Here is a 20408-nt window from a genome sequence, read left to right as displayed (position 1 = left end):
TTGAAAAACACTGCACTCCATTTAATAGAATTCTTCTACCATTCCTGCCTCTGCTGCCGTTGCATATCCTACATTGTGCATCTATTAAGATTGCTCCTTCATTGCCAGTTCCTGTTGTTTGACGGCCTCTTGAGCCTCCATCTGCATCTTCTCCAGCTTCTCGAGTGTGACTGATTTGAGTGGGAGCAGCTTTGGCTTGCACAGAACCATGGTAGGGACATCTTCCATTGAGAGCTGCCCTGTAGATGCAAAAAAAAACAACCTCTGATATTTTATATTTGTTTTAATGTCTAACACAATGCTGAAGAGAGTTGTTCTAAACATTGATTTTGTTTTTAATACATAGCCCTCTGCAACTGTGAGCGCACCACAACTAAACATCTCTATCCAGTAGTTTAAATCCATGTTGCATTACAAATCAATTATTTTTCCTCACATGAAACATCAAAACAATGAATCCACATTTGTGCACTGTCCCTGGACAGCCTGTCCACATTGAAAGGCATTGTAGCTTTATCACAAAAAAATCTATTATTATCCAGCATTACAAAAAACCTTAAAGAGGCAGCACGGAGTATGCACTGACCACATGTTGTACTGGCCCCACAAACAATCTTTTGTTTTCAACTATTCCAAGTCCAATCACTTCAGAACAAACCTTGTTTGGGCAGAACTTCTCTAAATATTGACTTGACTTCTGGCATTGTGTCTCCAAGGTGCCTGCTGAAAGGTAAATATGTTAGTTTATTACAATTAATGTAATTTTATCCGGTTCATTTTTTTTTAAATTATTTTTATACAAAGGAAACAGCAAAAGAGATGGATCACGCAGGAAGCTGCTGCTGTGAATAATCTCAGCTAATAATGAATATTTAGGTAATCTGAAAGACTTAGCGAGATCCTCACGCATGATTTGCATGCACTGCGATAATACTGACGGTTCAGAGATACAGACGATACACTGAAAGATAAAACATAACAACATAGCTCGTTTGGCCCAATGCTAGCTACGTTTAGCACGTAAACATGGCTAGCTACAGACGCTACTGTCAGCCAAACAAGACATTTTTCTTTCAGCAACAATCATTTCTAAAAAAAAAAAACACTGGTATATGAGGCCGCTGCCGTGTGCGACCACGGTATATCAAACAACTAGCTGGTAAAATCCAATCTTTAACAGCCCACCTTTAAAGCACCAGGCGAGGACGATTATAGTGGTTGTCAAGCCAACGCAAGAGTCACGTGATCTCCCTCCTTGCTTCACACCCGCCTCAGTGACATTATACCTATGGAAAGCCGATAGGGTCATATTTCGTCTGACAAAATAAGCGTTATTAATAAGCCTGGGTATCGTCACCAATTTCCTGAATCGATTCAATTCCTATTAAATTCGGAATGTTTCAGTTACAATACCACTCGAGTTGGTTCTGAAAATATTTTTACATAATTAATACTGTTAATTATACAACAATTATGGCATATGGAGATTTGTTGTGTGTACATTAACAACAGAATTGAAAGCAGTTACATTAATGTACTTTTTATTTTACATGACCAGCACACTGATCACGTGACATTCAGTGCTACTTTTAGTACCGAGGTAGAATGCATCATAAATGCCATTACCTGTATTTAACAAAATACATGTAACTAAATAATTCTGAACAGTTGTCCAGTCTCTTAGAAAGACAGTAGAATTCTGAAAATGTAAATAAATCACACAGTATGTAATAAACACCCTAGAATTCTAATTTTTCCCAGCAAGCTGTCATCATGTGCATTTATGTGTTGATGTGTTTCACGCTGGCATAGAGGTCTCTCACTTTTCCAAACTAGTCTAGGACTGACCATGACTGCAGGAAGGTTGCATGCACTTGTTTTCAGCAGAGGTGGGGTTACCTGGTGCAGTCCAAATGAGAGAGGAGGAACTGGAGGAGGTAACATCTAGATATTACAATCTTTGGGAATGTTCAGTGCTGGATGACAGAAGAGGACATCTTGGAGCCTTTTAAATTTAAGATCATCAACACTGAAAAAACACAGATGTTTCTGGTGAAGGGACCGGTGATTTCAATACGGTCTTTTGTTGGTGTGTGATAAAAGTATAGAGTTGCTAAAGGAGGGTCTTTCTAGTGGAGAAAAGTGATGCTCTTGTAAATTTGTTTCCTATGGGTGCCCTTCATATGTTAGGGCTTTAAAAGTCACAGCGCGGTGGGATTAGAGTTTCCGAGTGGGGCAGCAGCGAGTCTGGTGGGGGTGTGTATCCGGGGGTGGAGGTGATGCCGTCAAGTCCATCGGCCCTGGAAGCGGATACGACGGGGATACTGAGCTTTGGTAGGGGGTTTCAGACGAGCAGATGGGAGGGAAGCACACCTACTGGTGCGAACATAGCCCAGACTAGAGCCGGGTGGGAGAGATCATTATATATTATCCTATGTTTTGTTTTGTTTAAATGTCTTTGAGAAAGCATGTTGATTTTTTTTGCACTTTACTATACATATTTACTGTCAATGTTACAGGCAACTTTTATTAAAGTTTCTCATCATTGTAAAGCTGTGTCAGTGTGACGATGTCATCAAACGACTTGACGACTTTATTGACAGATCTGTCAAGTTGATTTTAAAAAATGAGAGGTCATTAATGACATAGTATACACAGGTGTGTGAGAATGTGGGAAATTATATACTAGTTGCGTCTGGCCCAGCAGTGCGCAGCAGGTGCCCTTTTAATTTTCACCCCTGCCCTTCCAAATGTCTTTGCACGCTACTGCTGTGTGGTACTCTGTTAACTGGACTGGACCTTTCTATACTTGCTGGGTTACAACCTGTATAAACCTCACTATAAATTGCGTGTTGCACACACACGTCTATATATGTATACACGCACTCACAAGTCTCGTACGTTACTCTCGTGATAACAGTGGTTAGACGTGCGAATGACGCAGTTTGGTGTCGGGGGAGGGAGGGGAGCAGAGCAGCAGTGTAGGAAAAGAGGAGGAAGCAGCAGCTACAGTAGCGAGGATGGCGGAGTCACACCTCTGAAGGTAAAACAGTTATATATTATCACATTAACAGAGGACGTATGTCACCCCTCAACCTCACCCCACCACCGCAGCATGGTTACGCGTCCCTCCACAGATTACACACTCGCCACTGCCAGTGTCTTGTTACGGCGCGTGTTTAAAACGCTCGAGTGTCATTATTTTGCGGTGGCGAGTCGGAACGCACTCTTTTGTTCAGCTTCGGAATGGCCGCTGTTTTTTCCACAGTATTTTATTTTTTCCCTCTGCTAATATTCAGTACGGGAGCACAACAGGTACAGCTCGGCCGCCTTCAGCGGTTGTTCTGCTGGAACACAAAGCCCGTCCCCGCTGCCTGTGCTCCTCGGGTGCCTGCTGCTCTATCGCGCTCCGCTGGCTGCAGCAAAGGTTTCCCCCTGGTCGTTCGGACTCACGGCCGATGGGTCGGTCCGCGTCCGACAGCCGCTCTGATCGGGCCTACACTCACAGTTAACCGTTTTCGACACCAAACGTATCGCTTAGTGTAAATAAATGTGTCAGTGGAAACCTCCACAGACTCTGGTACATTCAATTAAAGGCGTTTTGTCTGGGACTTCTTCGCTCTATCGCTCACTAAAACCCAGTTAGCTGGTGTGCTAACTCGTCTGCTAGCTGACGTTAGCATTCTGGGCATTACTGACGTTTGCTTTGCTGTTGACGTTTAGATTAGCTACTTTCCCTCTGCCTTGTTGTCAGTCGTTAGCAGGATTAGTCCGAATGTTTTTCTCTCTTTTTAAGGATTGGTCGCTGGAGATAAACACTATAGCTGCTTTCTCTGTCAGTCCAAATGCTGCCTTGACTTATATTAGATGTTTTCAGTTCGGTTGGCTATCGAATATTAGTTAGCATACCTTGTTAACAGTCAAAGCTCAACATGTAGCATAAGGAATGTCCGCGTCAAAGGAAGCTATTTCTGCCACACCAGTGACTGTTTAATAGGAACAGCCTGTGTTTTTCCAGGGGCGTTCACATTATGTTGTTTAGTTCATCTCGGAAGACGAGTTGAATTTCTGACCTGGTACTGTTTAATCAGTAGTCTGTTTGCAAGGACCCTGTAGCCACGAAGCTAGCTGCGTCCCGTGGAGTGCTGTGTAGCAGAAGCAGTAGCTGAGAGCTGCCAACTCACCTCTGTTTTGCTATGTTGCCTCAATATTAACGCTACACGGATGTCAGTTAAGTTTAGTGGGCCCAGTTTAATCCCGATTTGTTGGCTCACGAATACTATAAAATATGACAACAAAAGCTTCATTTTAGCCATTTCCTGACTAAGGGTCTGGTTAAAAATATATATATTTGACATATCATATTGGTACAGTGGCTTCACGTACGTTTTCTAACGTATTCTCTAATAAAACTATTAATTTGATCCAGAATGTACTGTAATGGTTTAAAAAGCCGTAGTTAATGCTTGGGCCCAAGTGCACTGGTATTATCAAATGGGTTTAAGATATCCTTAATGGATAATGCATTGGTCTTGTGGAATAGATTTCTTTCAAAGCTTTATGAGTTGGTCTAAAATATTACATTCACTGAGTCGTCCCTGTGTTAAGTCATGAATGTATCACTTAACTAGATCTCATGTATTACCGTAGCTTTTTTCAACAAACGCCACAATTAGCTTTTTATGATTCCCTGATGCCTGTGTTGTAGCTGTGAAGGCCAATGTAAAGGCTTTAAATATGGCCTTTTAATAGTTCAGTTTTTATTCAATGAAAGACACTTGATTGCATAGCCATTAAGTGATTCCACTGTTGTGCATGATTTATAAGGTTTTTATGTTTATACATCTCCGTCTACTTTTAGAGTTTTGAGACTGTACAGTCACTACTTTTTATAACTATGGAGTCTTTTGGACAAAATGCACTGAATCTCATGAACTTCTGGTTCTGTGGTTTTGTAATATTCGTTTTTATGATCTAGTCAAATTAATACAAATGTCCTTAAAAGTTTTGTGTGACCTACACAGCTTGTTATTTTTGATAAAAGTGCCAATTATTAATGTGATAGTATAACAATGTTTTAAAAAACTTGATTTTAGTATTTTTGGTATTTCATAAGATTTTGTTATGAAATACAGTGATAAATCTGAACAAATTATGTTTACATTCAGTTTGTTATAAGCAGGCGATGTACAAGGGCAGGACATGGCGAGAACAACCATAAAAGGAAGTTGCTTGCACTGTTTGTTTTAGATTACCCCAGCGAATAGACTGGTCTGGTTATTCTCACCTTATGTTAATAATTATTTATACAGGTATGCCTATTACAGTCAGCATTATATGTTCATATCTTTATTTATGGTACTAGCAGTTGATAGCTTTTTCATTTACAGAATACACTTTTAGGCTTTCATTCACCATGTAAAGGGGTGCTTCCTTTAACCCCATATTTCTTTTGACCAAAAGGTCACATGACCTGTTGTTGTGGGGACGACATGCTTTGAAGGCCACTTCTAAAGATTACTCTCAGCAGTCCTAACCTTTTCACCTAGCTCTGATCCTGAGCCAAACCTGCGTCTCTCTTTTTTTGCTACAGCTTATCTTGTACTCGTGCTAGAGAGCATTACACAGTTACTGAAGTACAACAAAAACAGAGACTAAACAGCGACGGGCTGCCAGAAATTTTCTGGCTCATTTTGTCACATAAAGATCCAAATGGTTGGTTGTTTCATTTGGCTGACGTGCAAACATTAACAATATAACTGTTGCCTTACTTTATAGGTAAAGTCTAGGAACCTAAATGCATGCTTAGGTGGGGCTGTAAGCTTACAGTAATGTCAACACCAGTTGGGTTGTGTTTGTTTAGTAGGAGTAAGTTCCAGTTAAGTTATGCTTCGTACATTCAACAAATTTGTGTGGACTGGCACACTCCGTACTACTTAACTCATGGTACAAATAACCAACCAGACCTGTTTGAGGTGTTTTTTCCTTCATAACATTTAAGGACGACTATTTCAACTGGTCTTTTGTATTACACATCCTTATTTTCTGCAAGATGCATCTAATATTACACATCTATCCCTCAGTAGATTCCTTAAAAGTAGTTCAATTGATAATTTGTTTTAAAATATAGATTGTACTTTGCTTACTTCGTACTTTCCTGTGGTACTGGGCATGATATTTTATTTTTTTGGAGAGGAGTTGACTTGACTGGCTGTTTTTCTGGCCCTTTTTCTTTCCAGCATTTTTTAAAAGAACAGCATTTCCTTAAGGTGTGGTCTTCCTGCAAAATTTTCCTGCAAAATATTGTTTTCCTGCAAAGTGTTGCAGAACAAGGAATTTGTCTGCCGCATGTTCCTGCATGCATTGCTGTTTGTAGCATGTCTCTGGTGCTATATAAAAAAAACTTTTTGAGTTTAGTCACTCATTGTTCTGGGCAGTGCTTGTGATTTGACAGGGGTATTTATTAGCAGTGTTCTAACAGAAACTTTCAGGTGGATGACTTAGCTGCTGAAAAGTGAGAGTAATTGCTTGAACATTTTGCAAATAAATTTTCTTTCCCCCCCAACAGCTTATCTTCGAGGGATTAGAAAACTTTGGTGACCTTTGCGGCCTGAAAGAACTTCTGTCTGAAGGTCCTGAGACCGTGTGCAGTTCAAACACTTAAGCATGTGGCTCATGGATGCCACAATCCAGCAACTGAAAAGGATTTCTTTTTCCACGGCATTTTAACAAAGGAACTAAATATCAAAAGCATTGGATCACAAGGCATTTGTTTGAAGGATCATCATAAATGTGTGGGTCTGCACAGGGATGTTTTCTTTAGAAACCTCCATGGCTGTATGCGTCCCTTTTTTCCCAAATAAGTAATCGGACAAAAGAGACTCCCATGAGCAACTCTGCAGGAGACCCGATAACGTCGACATGAGTAGTACTTTAGGCAAAGAAAAAGATTCTAAAGAAAAGGACCCCAAAGGTGGTCCAGCAGGGAAAGAAAGGGAAAAGGAGGCCAAGGCACTGGCCAGCTTGGTCAAAGATGGTGGCAAAGAATCAAAGACCAAAGGGAAAGATGCCAAAGAAGGAAAGAAGGACACCAGCAGTTCAACACCGGGTGTTGCCTTCTCTGTTGACAATACGATAAAGCGACCAAACCCAGCACCAGGTACACGCAAGAAGTCCAGTAATGCTGAGGTGATCAAAGAACTTAATAAATGTAAGGAAGAGAACTCAATGAGACTGGACCTTTCTAAAAGGTCCATCCATATGCTTCCCACCTCCATTAAGGAGTTGACACAGCTTGCTGAACTCTACTTATACAGCAACAAGCTACAGAGCCTGCCAGCTGAGGTGGGTTGCCTTTCGGGCCTGGTCACACTAGCCCTGAGTGAGAACTCCCTGACCAGTTTGCCTGACTCCCTGGACTCCCTTAAGAAGCTTAAGATGCTCGACCTCCGGCACAACAAGCTGAGAGAGATACCGGCTGTTGTCTACCGGCTGTCATCTCTGGCCACGCTGTATCTACGCTTCAACCGTATCACAACAGTAGAGAAGGATATTCGAAACCTATCCAAGCTGACTATGCTCAGCATCCGTGAGAACAAGATTAAACAGCTGCCTGCAGAGATAGGTGAGTAAAACCAATGTTCAAAGATGGAACTGATTACTTGTGTTTTTGTAGGGCAAGAAGTAGTCCTTCCTGCCAGCAGCCACAAGTTATTGTGAAGTCATCTTGTGCTCATAATGTTGTCACTATTATGCAGAGAGTTCTAGTTATAAAACTCCATTTGTACCAAGACAAATTTGTTGTGGCTACCTACAAATTAACATTTTGAGTTTGTGAATGTAAAAATGGTTTTCTATATTTATACTAAGAGCAGTACAGACACATTCATCTTGAAGTAACCAAGTATTTGAATTGTGTGTACATCTTTCTCTAGGGGAGCTTTGCAATCTTATTACTCTTGATGTTGCCCATAACCAGTTGGAACACCTACCGAAAGAGATTGGGAATTGCACACAGATAACCAACCTCGATTTGCAGCACAACGAGCTCTTGGATCTTCCAGAGACTATAGGTAATTCAAGAATATTTTATGACTCATAAGCATAGGTAACATAATGTTTGTCAACACAAATTCATAAATGTTTAAAAGGAATGGAATGTAACGAGGTTGCTGGTGTCATTTCAGGGAATCTGGCCAGCATAAATCGCTTAGGTCTGAGATATAATAGATTATCAGCCATCCCCAGATCATTAGCCAAATGTCGAGAACTGGAGGAGCTTAACCTTGAAAACAACAACATTTCAGTGTTGCCAGAGGTAAGTAGGACTTGGAGGTTAATCTCAAATGTGAATACAGACTAATACAAAAATAAAGAAATAATACTTTCAGTCTTAGTTTGTTGTATATTTAGCTGATCCTATATATGTTTTTCCTTCTGCAGTGCTTTTGACAATTTAAATTCAAATTGACAGACATCAAATTAATTTGAGAACCTCAGCCCTGCCTCTGCTCTCAAATGGGTTCAAATGTATGTTTTTAAATGTATGCACGCATTAGTACACCTTAACTGTGATCACAAACCTTTATGTATTTGCATCAAGGACTGTGCAGAAACTCTGCAGGATCATGTTATATACTTGTCTACCACATATATAGCTTATTCATGCACATTCCTTTTCATCGCTGAGGACATGCTGAGCAAAAACCAGTCTATACTGATATAGTTATTCTGGTTCTGATTATGTGGTCTTTGTCGTGCCTCTTTTTTTTTGTATCTGACCAGGGTCTGCTTTCAAGTTTGGTGAACCTGACGAGTCTAACACTGGCAAGGAACTGCTTCCAGTCATACCCTGTGGGTGGACCTTCCCAGTTTTCCACAATCTACTCTCTCAACATGGAGCACAACCGAATCAACAAGATTCCCTTTGGTATCTTCTCCAGAGCCAAGGTGTTAAGCAAGCTTAACATGAAGGTACAAACATATACATGTTATCGTGTGCATTTTGTGCTAAAAACATAACATTAACAGGCAAAATTGAGTAACCAAAATAATATCTCAAAAAAAAAAAATAATGTACACAGGGTAAGCATTTGAATTAGATGGTTGATGGTTTACCTCCATCTCCTCTTAAACATATAAACAACCTCTTACAACACTAGTATTTGATAATTAGCTAGTCAATATTGTGTTCACACAGGGCCCTCTTATTTTCAGGAATAATTCCTGTCTGTTGTTCACCTTTCAAATGAACTGTTTGTAAGTGGCCATTGTAGTCATTTCCCTGAACCATTAATTAAATGGAATACTACTTTTGACTCTCCAGTGTCTGAGAATAATCTTACAACCAGTGGTCAGAGCTAGTTTACGCCACAGCAGTTGGTGAGCTGATAACTTCACCCCCTCTGTTATTATTCCCAACATAGTGCCAGTCTCAGTGATCTGTCCTCTACTGTTATATTTTCCCATGAATTCTCTAACATTTGACATTCATATAGCATATGGATAAGTGTACCCCTACTCCTATCAAAGCGCCAGGACATATCTGATTCCCATATATTCTGTCTTGCCATATTACAGGGGGGTACAATATCTTCTATGAATGATCTTGTATATAATTAATTGTGTCTGCATTTCCCTTGAGATCTTGCACCAGGACCCCACAATATCTTTCCAAGTCTCAGTAGGGATCCCACCTCGTAAATCCTCCTCCCAGGCTTAACTCCCAGGCCCATCCCGTTGTGGTGGGTGAGATTGTCTCATTAGGTTATAGAATCTAAATGTCCCGCCTTTCTGAAATAATAAGTGATTTTTTTCATAATATATACTAAGCCCTAAGCCTTTAGGCCGGCCACCATTAGATTTGTTTTAGCAACGCTATAATGACAATACAGTATAGTTATCTCTCAATCAATTTGGGAGATTTGAGGAAATAACAGCTTCAACACAATAGCATGTACTTAAAATATCTGCTGTGAAAAGGGTCTATTCAAGGCATGCCTGAGCGTTATGCTGTATGAACTCATTGACGGCTTGATAATATATAAGACCAACTTTCAGTCACATTATTCCAATCCAGATGCCAGTGATCACAGAATTTGCCAGACTTGAAAAGAACAAAACAAGGCCTCAGGCATTTGCACAGTACTGTAGATATAATTGTATACCTAAAATAGAACAAGGTTCAATCATGTGTCGTTATTTGTTGTGAAAATGTAAGTTGTACATGTACATTTCTTAAGCAGCACTTAAGGGGTTGGCACAACAAAAAAACTGCGTTTAAATGGAGCAAACGGGTAGCTTGATCTCATGATGTATGTTAAATGCTAATGCTGTAATTACATTGGGAAAACAACTGTGCAACTGTTTTTTTTCTCTACCACTGCTCACTGCTAAGTGTGTGTAGTTATAAGTCTGTGTTGCACCAGGTAACATAGCTGACATAGTCCAGTGGGCCGCTCATCCTCTCAAACAGCACTTTCCTTGTGTTGACCCTGTGCATTGTCAGTTATTTACCTAATGGTGGTATTCTGCTGTCTTTCTCAGGACAACCAGTTAACATCTCTGCCACTGGACTTTGGCACGTGGACGAGCATGGTCGAGCTTAACTTGGCCACCAATCAGCTGACAAAGATCCCGGAGGACGTCTGTGGTCTGGTCTCTCTGGAGGTGAGCCTTGCGTATGCACATAAAGTACGAGTTAAACTTTCCAGTGCAGAGAATCCAGTGAAGAATAAGAGCCTAAATACATACAGTAAATTTTATATTTAGTGCAAGCGACATGAAAGAAGGAGTGACTGTCTACACATTAGTGTCTGAATCCTCCAGGCCAATAGCTGATGTAATAAATGTGTTGCCGCAGGAGTTTGCTAAACAACTTTGACTCACAACATGCTTAGTGCATGTTTTAGTGCTTCAAATAATAGATGAAATGTACACACCTTTTTTTCTCTCAAGGTATTTATATTCATGTTGTTCAGCCTGAATATTGATTGTGCAGCACAGCTGATGATGTAGCATAGCTGCTGGCTGTTTTACCTCAACCCAGTTTATATCCAGTGTCATAATTCTGCTGTGTGTGTGTGTGTGTGTGTGTCACGATGCGGACGTTTTACATCAGGTCTGTTTCTTAGCAAGATGTCCACTGTCTTGACAGGTGTTAATATTGTCCAATAATCTTCTCAAGAAGTTACCACATAGTATTGGGAACTTGAGGAAACTGCGAGAGCTTGACTTGGAGGAGAACAAGTTGGAGTCTCTTCCCAATGAAATTGCTTATCTTAAAGATTTACAGGTAAGTTTCCCCAGACATTCATTTCTTTCCATTACACTTAGAGAATCTGATTTGTTTTTCTATGCCATCGGAAACAATAACCGTTTGAGATTCTCAGGCACGCTCTATATTTGTCTCTACTTTTTATTTTGCACTGCCCCAATCTCTGTTGTTTCATGTACCTGTATATATTTAATGTTCTTCGTTTTCTTGTCACAGTTCAGGACTGGGATGCCTGTCGGAGAATTTTAAAAATTCGAGTTTCTGCAGATGTTTCAGCTGAGAGTCATGTGTGTTAGTAATTGTACATGAAATCAAGGTTGTTTTGATCATTTTTATTCTCCAATAATGGACCAAAAATGACAACCTATCAGTAGCAGTAAGCCATAGCCAAACACTACAGATATATATATCGATTAATCTGTCGATCATTTTCTCGATTAACCGATTAATTTATTTGGTACATAAAATATCAGAAAACCTTAAAGGTCCTTAAAAACCTTAAAGGTCTGATGAATCGGTGTTCGTCAGACCTGGATGATGTTCTCAAATGTCTTGTTTTGTCCACAAACCAAAATGATTAACTTTTAATGATTTCTTTATTACCCAGAGCAAAGAAATTAAGAAAATACTCACATTTAAGAAGCTTAAACAATTGGAAATCTTGTTTTAATCATGAAAAAAAAAACTTCAAACGGATTAATCGATTATCAAAATCGTTGTTGATTAATTTAGTAAACAATTAATAATCGACACGGGACATGCCCTGTATCTGTTAGATATTCATGCATAGTGCTGTTGCATAGATTTGATGATAAATGTTTGAAATGAAGTGTCGTCCATAAAGACCATTTTTTAAATGTCCTCTGCGTGTTTGGTAAATGGTTTGGTAAATGAGTTCAAGGATGTCCATATTTGTACCACTAGGTTCAGTACAGGATGTTTGATGCAGCAAGTTTTGTTTGCAAATGCAAAATTAAACCAATGCGACATTGCAGATTAGATTTTTTTTTTTTCCTTCTTCCGCTGTGTTAACCATAATCCAGTTTGGTCACAATGCAAAGATACTGTATTGAGTAGCACAACTTTGTTGCACCTCTAGTGAAGAGGGAAGAGTAGATGTACAACCTTGTAGAATCACTTTATTTATTTTTTTCATGCAGTATTCAGACTTACACTGCTCACACACCTCCATCCTAACCCCAAAATACCCTGTGCTCTCACTTCTTTCACTTTCATTAGAAATTGGTGTTGACGAATAATCAGCTGACCACATTACCCAGAGGCATCGGGCACCTCACCAATCTGACTCATCTGGGTTTGGGTGAGAACCTGCTGCAACACCTTCCCGAGGAGATTGGTAAATACCCATGTCATCAACTACTGTGCTTGTGTCAGTGACGTGCTGAGGCCTGGAGAAATGTGACTTTACTACTTGCTGTGTCACAAACCATCACAACAGTGTTCTTGAGTGATGGTGTGGAACCAGAAATGATACAGAGTAATTTCAGGAAAGAATCTAAATAACTAATCACTTTCCTTCGTTCTCCCGTGTTTCTGTCACTGCTTTGTTTTAAAGGCGACATAGAATGCTTGTATCACACATATATGTTAGTTATGGAGGTCTACTTACATATATTAACTTGTTTTCATGGTTAAAAACCTCCTAATCGCTGCAAACGAGCCGATCAAAATATCTCCTCACTGACGCTCTAGTCAGCCGCGCTGTTTCAGACCAAACAGTTGCTGTGATTGGCCAGCCAACGAGAGCTTTCCTACTGTCCTGTGATTGGCCAGGTACCTGGAAGTGACGTAATAGATAGGCCAGCTCTCAGATACACAGCTCCCCCTCTGGCACGGTGGATTCTCTGCATCTCAGCAGCTACAACGAGACTAGTTCTTCTTCTTCTGCGGTTGAATGTACGCAACCGGATGTGCCCGGACTAGTGCCCGCACCGGGAGGCGCTACGGTGGTGAGGATTTCTGATGACGACATCAAATTAAGGAAGTGTCGATCCGCTTCACAGAGCCCAGGAAAACAATACAACACTATTTTCTCAGCAGTGGCTGAACTGTTTGTTCTGAAACTTTAGGGTTTCATAAACGAGGTAATGACGCAGATACACACACAAACGCAGCGTTAATTGGAGCTTCCGGTCTATGTCACCTTCAAGCACATTGTTCCCAAAGACCTATAGATTGCGTGTTAATACTCATGCCATTGGTAACTTTTGTTAGTTAAAAATCTCATCTACAACCTAACCAGGTTTATTTTTAAGAAAAGATTTGAACAAATCAAACAATAATATCTGTAACAACACAAATTTTAAGTTGTTAGACTTGGCACAAAAGCAGTACATTATCATTTAATTGTAACTCTTTGGCCCCCTTTACCTCTGGCATAAAAAATTTCTGTGATCAGATTGCAATCAGATGGCACCTGACCACTTGTAAGTACCGGTGCAAATACACCCGAGGACGGATTGTTATCCAGTCTGCGAAACCGCTTAGGGAGGTGGTCCAAGCACAGGTGACGTGACAGCGGTGATAAAACTGCACACCCACTTCTGCTTTCATCAAAGACGACTTCTTCCCCTGCTTCCAAAAGCAAAGAGGAGTCCATATGATGGCTAATGGTGTCGTTGACGTTGTCGTTGTTGTTGATATGGCAGCACACAGAGGGGGAGGTGATGTAAGGGGGAGTGACTGTGATCGGAAAACGGCTGGATCTCGATGTGGACACCGGAGACTGGTTAATAATTAGGTGTAAATGCGTGTGGTGAAGCGCTAATCAATCTCTGTCTGATCACAGAAAACTAGGGCTGAAAAATTCATTGAAATATGATCGAAATCGCAATAAAGCTTACTGCAATTCTGAAACAATTGCAACAATTTTTTTTTAATCAATATCAATGCCATTGTCGATTCTGCCTATCAATCCAATTCCTTATCAATTCTCTTATTGATTCTTGAGTAGTTAATTGAATGGAAAAAAGGACTTCTACACAGTCTTCTCCACCTAAAGAAACCATTTTATTTTTTTCCCAAAGTGATGTATGCACAAGACTGTGAACATACTGAACAACACCATGACAAGATTTGGTGTAGAAAGAAAATGTAGTCTAAATAATTTAGAGTGATACAATAAATAAACAAACAGGAATAGAAATGTAATACTTGCTTGCATGCTAAATTACAGCTTAACACTCCTTTTCTTAAAAGAGATATTGTAAATGAAGTAACAGAAACAGTGGACATACGAGTCCTCTTTAGAAAAAGAGTCATGTATGCCACAATAACATTGTTCATGTAACTTACTGCAAGTTTAAACCAGATTTCACTAAAATTATTGCTTAATACTCCTTTTCTAAAAAGGGATATACAATGTAAATGAAATATAACTACATCCACTTTAGATAAATAAGTTCGTATGCCTGCATAACATTTTTTTTAAAGGATTCTTGAGCGCATATTAAATTAATATGAACGTTAGTAAAGTTACGTTACCGTCGTCAATGGAGGTCGCAGTGGAGCTTTGACCAGAAACGTTAGCACTCGTACGCAGGCGGTCAAACACATGACATTCTTGGTAATAATGCTATGCTGGGTTGACAAATGTTTCAACACGTTGCTAGTATTTGCACCCTTACACGATATCAACTGATTACAAGCGGCAGAATTTTCTGCCCGTTTGATGAAATGGAACCAGACTTTGGAACTCTTTCTCCTCTCCATGACGCTTCCTAGTGTTATGGGAGAGAGATAAGAGTGTATCCCTTAAAGAGAGCAGGAGGTGCGGTGCAGTGTGTTGTCTGCGTGAGCGAGTGAGTGTGAGTGTTTTTTTTTTTTGATATACAGAGAGAAGAGAAGTATTAGCCGACAAAAAGTGCACCGGAAGAAGTGTTCAGGTTGATTGTTACAATAAACACTCAAGATAAGGAATCAAGGGGTGTCCGTTCATATGTTTACCTGCTGTGAGGTGTTAATTGGGTAATTGAACCTGAAGCGAAGTGATACTTCTTCAGCCCTGGCGAACAACAGTGTGTCCTCCCCTACGCTCTCTAACTACGATCGGGGAGCTGAGTAGGAAAGTTTAACACTCGTGTGGTGTGAAGATCTGAGTCGTCGCAGAGTGTGACGTAAATGTACCGCGAACAATCGATAACGTTGGAGGCGTACAATTCCGATGGAATCGGTCAGTTTGAACCGGTGCTGATCAAACAGAGTTGGCCTTGTTGCTGGTCAACTTTTCTCAGCTGGGATTATAAAAGAGTAGCATTACACTTTCAGACACAAATAACACTGTTGACACACGCAAATACTAACGCTGCCTCACGTCTGTCCTCAGGTACACTGGAGAACCTAGAGGAACTATACCTCAACGACAACCCCAACCTGCACAGCCTCCCGTTCGAGCTGGCCCTCTGCAGCAAGCTGTCCATCATGAGCATCGAGAACTGTCCCCTCAGTCACCTGCCTCCCCAGATTGTGGCAGGAGGGCCCTCCTTCATCATCCAGTTCCTCAAGATGCAGGGACCATACCGTGCCATGGTCTGAGCCAAAAGCAGCTCAGTATCAGTCCCACTTAAATCCAAACCCTCCACTTGCTCTGCACTTGCGCCTGACGCCTCCCCCTTATGTGTATCATCCACTGTAAAGTAAACAGACTCACCACACTCGGTGTCGAGGGGGAAGTGAAAGGAGGAGAAAGAAGAGGAAAAGCATTTCTTTAACCACCCTCCTGCAGAAACGAGGCAAATCTGGAGACTTGACTTCTGTGTTGCTCCAGAGGTGATCACGGTCATTTTAGGACCCCGGGCACCCCCTGTTCATCTTTCATTCCGAATCATACAAGAGGAAAAATATTTCCATCTCTTTGCCAAACCTGAAGATATATAAAGTTATATATATATTGAGTAACTGTGAGCTAAGTGGCAAGTCTTTTAACCGTATAAACCATGCTCCCATTGCCAATGTATTTACAGTAATTACAAGCATCTATTATGTGAGCAAGGATACAATTGTATGCAAAAACAAACAAAAAATGTCTTTTTGAACTTCACATTTACTGCTGCTGCCGCCGTAATTTTAACTGTCTAGTTATATTTTCTTTTGATATTCCCTTTTTTTTTTATCATCTTCCTTGGTATAACTTAAGTTAATTGCTTTTTGACCATAGAGAACAAAGGTCTAATGATAGTGTGTTCATTTTTTCTTTTTTTTCTTTTTTAACTGTGCCTATGTTTAGAGTGATCCAGTCAGTGGTTCATTTCTAAACACAATTATCCATGAGAATACAAAGATATAAATTATTTCAATTTTTCTCTTTTTTTTTTTATTACTCTTACTTTTTTGTGTTTCTTCTTGCTGTTGTATTAATCTGTTAATACAGGCGATATCATTTGTAATATAGGGCGATTGGAGAGCTTTTGAACAAATAGCAGCAGTAGTTGGTTCAGCATTAAGCTAGTAATGTATACATATGAGAAATGTCAATCATTAATGCTTGGGGAGGGGAGAGAGAGAGAGAGAGAGAGAGAGACAGTAAGTTAGACTTGAGCAGGTGGCGCTGTGACCTCTGTCTTGAAGATTGACGTGTGACAAAAAGGTTTTAGGAAAAAGTCAAACATGCATAGGTGATGGGATAAGTGCTAGGAGATGCTTTTAAAAATGTATACAGATCCTGGTTGTTGCCTCGAGTGCAATTTTAGTTATGTTTACTTTTTTGTTTGTTTGTTTTATTGTTTTCAGTGTTGGACTGTGTGGCTGTAATCCAGTTGCTCATTGACCAACATATCAAGCATTTTCAAAAAAAGACATCTGGGTCTTTGGAGCAGTTGTGGTGAGTCAGTGAATCAGAGCTTCAAACACGGTTTCATAATAAAACATTGGCAGGTAAATTCACTCTTTTTTTTTAAACACGTTTCTGCATTGTTTTGTTCCTTTTTTTTTTTAACAGGGTCTCCCAATAATTCTAATTACATAATAGAGAAATGTTCCAATGATATTTTTTAAATATCATTTGTCCCACACTGTCCTAGCAATGCTGCTGCTCTTATGCACTTTTTTGTTTTTTTTGTTTAATTAAATTAAAAGATATTGGATCCCTCCTATATTTAGGCTAAAACACAGTAGCCTCTCATCACATGTGTTAAATGGGGGCATTTTTTCATAAATATATTATCTGTGGAATGGTTTATCATGTACATTTTTTTTTATCAATTTGAATATTAATGTCGAGTTACATGAGCTCAGAATTTACTCATCATTTTTTTTTTGGTGGGGGGCGGGTTTCCTGTCAAACTGTAAAAGTATCCGTGTTGCAATGATGTGGTTTTAAAGTTCCCATATCCTGCTTTCTCAATCACAAGAGAAGATGGCTTATCGCAGTTCAGATCAGCATTGTTCATTTTTAAATCAAAAGTACATTTAGTGTTTTCTTTTCTCCTTTTTTCTAAATGATGACACATGTGTTGAGTTAGTATTATTTCAAGTGACTGTACATTAAAAGTCCCAAGTCCCAAAAGGTAATCAAACCTTTTTTTTTCTCCCTTAATGTAAATGTGTTGCATCCCGATTCTATATTCAGTCATGATTCTGTTTTGTATTGAAATATGTGAATCTATTTTTCTTTTTTTTTTTTGTTCTTTGCAGTCGCGCAGCATACTTGTGTGTGTGGGCTGTGGTCTTGTTTCCTCTGTAGGTGGCCTAAGTGAAGATCACGCCACAGCTCACCTCTGCACGGGGTCGAGTTATGGGGGAAATAAATGCACCGCTGCTTCTAATTTACCAGCAGAATCTGTTGCTGCTTCTTTTTCTGGACTGAAACATACTGTATGCTGTACGAGACAGAGGGGGGAGCGGGGGGAGCTGGGGGAGGAGGAGGAGGAGGGCACGAGGTGGGAGAGAACCCCGCTCCCAACGCTGACACAGACTTCTTTTGAAAACCCTGACGCGGGGGACAAATCCACTGACCTTTTGAGTTTGGTGCGGTGGTTTTCTCACCGATCAAATCGTTGGGGACACAACAATGAGACAACACAACAAGGTGCATATTTGAGCTTAACGCAGTTACAGTACAAGACTGTCGGAAGAAGACAAAAAAAAAAAATTGTAAAAAGGGCTTTCTGTGTTCATGCTCAACAACACACCGGAGGCATTGCATTCCTGGGTTTTATATAAAAGCTTTGGAAGTTCTTTTTTTGTGTATTTTATTTACGTTTCGCTGTAAACAATTGTGTGAAATGCCTTCAATGAGTACTCAAGGGTGAGATGTGCATTAGGTGTGCAGCAAGACGTGCTGTGACCCATTTTTACACTCAAGTCTCTTGTTTTTACTTTGTTCATGTGCCATTTTGCAAGGTTGAGAGTGCCAGTGTGTGAAGACACAAAAGGGGGTTGATGACGATGATGATGATGATGATCGTGGTGGTGAAGGCAGAAACTGAAGTTAAAATGTATTGTGGAAGAGACGGCGATCACAGTCTGGCTCGACCTGTTGTTGGATCACAGCGCTGGGGAACCCTAAATAGTCGGGAGTATAGTCGGTGTTTATTTTTCTATCATCTGTGATTTAAGGCACTGGAGAGCGTCGCAGAATCAAAACGTTTGATTCGCACCTTAAGCTTTCTTTTTCGTCGCCCTCTCTCTGGATCATACAACTTCTCTTTTTTCCCTGCCTGGTTATTTTGTACAGGAACCAAGCATGTTGAACACATATTTGACATGATTTGTCTGGGTCAGAATCAGGCATTTTTTTGCTTAGAGGACTAAGATTTAGTGGCTATCTGGTGTATCTGCAAATGCTCCCTTTTTGTATATTGCAAAGGGTATTGAAGCATTGTGTGGCAATGCTTATCCTACTTAATCTACATTGACAAGCAGCCTTAATGGTCTTTTTTTAATGTGTTTGTTTGGCTATTCCTTGTGTCTATGGCCACTGACTGTACTTGATGACAAGCAACTGGTCGTTAAAATGTAAATTTGGGTCTCGTTTTTTCTTTCTGTCTTTTTCCTTTTACTCTGTACAGTAATCTGACGTTGCGGTAGACTCAGTATTACGAAGATCTGTAATGTGATGAGAACTTTACAAAAAGAGTAGTAGTGCATCGGGGGAAGATAATGCCATTATGCTATCGAGTGGATGTGCATTAGCCCGCGTCTCACTCATGTTTGGCATTAAAGGGGAATTCCACTGAAACTGACTTGCATTTTTATTCTGCAAATGCAGATGCATATTAACGGAAATAGTTTTTTTTTTTTGTTTTTTTTCCCCTGTGATATCTGCTTTTACTTTACAGTTCATATCAGGTAGAAATCATGTGATCAAGATCACGGTGACGTTAAAATTATTAGCTTTAATGTCTGAGATTAAGAATTTAGACTTCATCTATATTTAAAAAAAAAAAAAAAGGAATAAACATGAAAGCACACATACATATATACACACACAAGACTAAATTACAGTGAGCAAGTTCTGGTGGAATAGCCCTTTAATGTGGAGCCGCCTGCTATTTCCCACTGTGTACCCGCCCTTAACCCTGACTCCCATCCACACACACACACACACAAGAACTCACACAGCTCTCTCTATATTCTCTCCACACACTTACTTGACTGCCTTATGTGCACCAAGCAGAACCTTTAGGACCGTGTTCATTTAATCAACGACGGCGGGATAATCATTTTTCTCTCTCTTTTTTTCTTTCTTCAATGTCACTAAAGGGATCTGGGTCCACAGACTGAATCAGAGTTTTTTTTGGGTCAGTTGTCTCTTGGACGAGCAGATGCAGACATGACTACCTCGATGTGAGTCTCCATCGCTAACCACAGTGACCAAGATCCAGTCTGAGGTGTTTCTACCTGTGTACATACTGTACAAAGCTGCAGGTTGGCAGCACCAACTTGGATGTGGACCAGCAATTTTACTTTAACGTCCCTCTGTTGCTTTTTGTTCAGGTTGTACACACCTCTACTTAGTATTATTTGGCAAACATAAAGGGGAGAAGAAGAAAAAAAAAAATCACTGATCTGTGTGCTTGGGTTGTAAATGACAAACCTTATCGACGCCCCCGCCCCCCCCCCCCCCCCCCCCCGTTGTAAGACAGTTATCCTGAAAACAACTAGTTGCAGAGTG

At 40.2% G+C, this 20408-nt stretch overlaps 1 protein-coding gene and 1 long non-coding RNA gene across 3 annotated transcripts; one reads left to right on the top strand and one right to left on the bottom strand.

Moving 5' to 3' along the window:
• Window positions 1-697: 697 nt before the first annotated feature.
• Window positions 698-4197, bottom strand: LOC131466476 (uncharacterized). 2 transcript variants are annotated; one of them, XR_009241425.1, is made up of 4 exons: window positions 4074-4197; window positions 1900-2029; window positions 1186-1286; window positions 698-720 (listed from the first exon to the last, which is right to left on the bottom strand). It is a non-coding gene; the product is annotated as an uncharacterized LOC131466476 (long non-coding RNA). The 2 variants fall into 2 exon arrangements; XR_009241426.1 differs by having other exon boundaries at window positions 3910-4193.
• shoc2 (SHOC2 leucine rich repeat scaffold protein) lies at window positions 2956-19692 on the top strand. Its single transcript, XM_058639723.1, has 9 exons — window positions 2956-3043; window positions 6569-7624; window positions 7935-8072; window positions 8187-8317; window positions 8785-8973; window positions 10546-10668; window positions 11156-11293; window positions 12515-12632; window positions 15621-19692. The coding sequence occupies exons 2-9, from the start codon at window positions 6922-6924 to the stop codon at window positions 15827-15829; spliced, it is 1749 nt and encodes a 582-aa protein (XP_058495706.1). The 5' UTR covers window positions 2956-3043; window positions 6569-6921; the 3' UTR covers window positions 15830-19692.
• Window positions 19693-20408: the final 716 nt, after the last annotated feature.

The sequence above is a fragment of the Solea solea genome, chromosome 10, assembly GCF_958295425.1.
Source record: "Solea solea chromosome 10, fSolSol10.1, whole genome shotgun sequence".
Classification (NCBI taxonomy): Eukaryota; Metazoa; Chordata; class Actinopteri; order Pleuronectiformes; family Soleidae; genus Solea; species Solea solea.
Note: the sequence above shows the minus strand (reverse complement) of the source record. Positions and strands in the feature narration are given on the sequence as shown.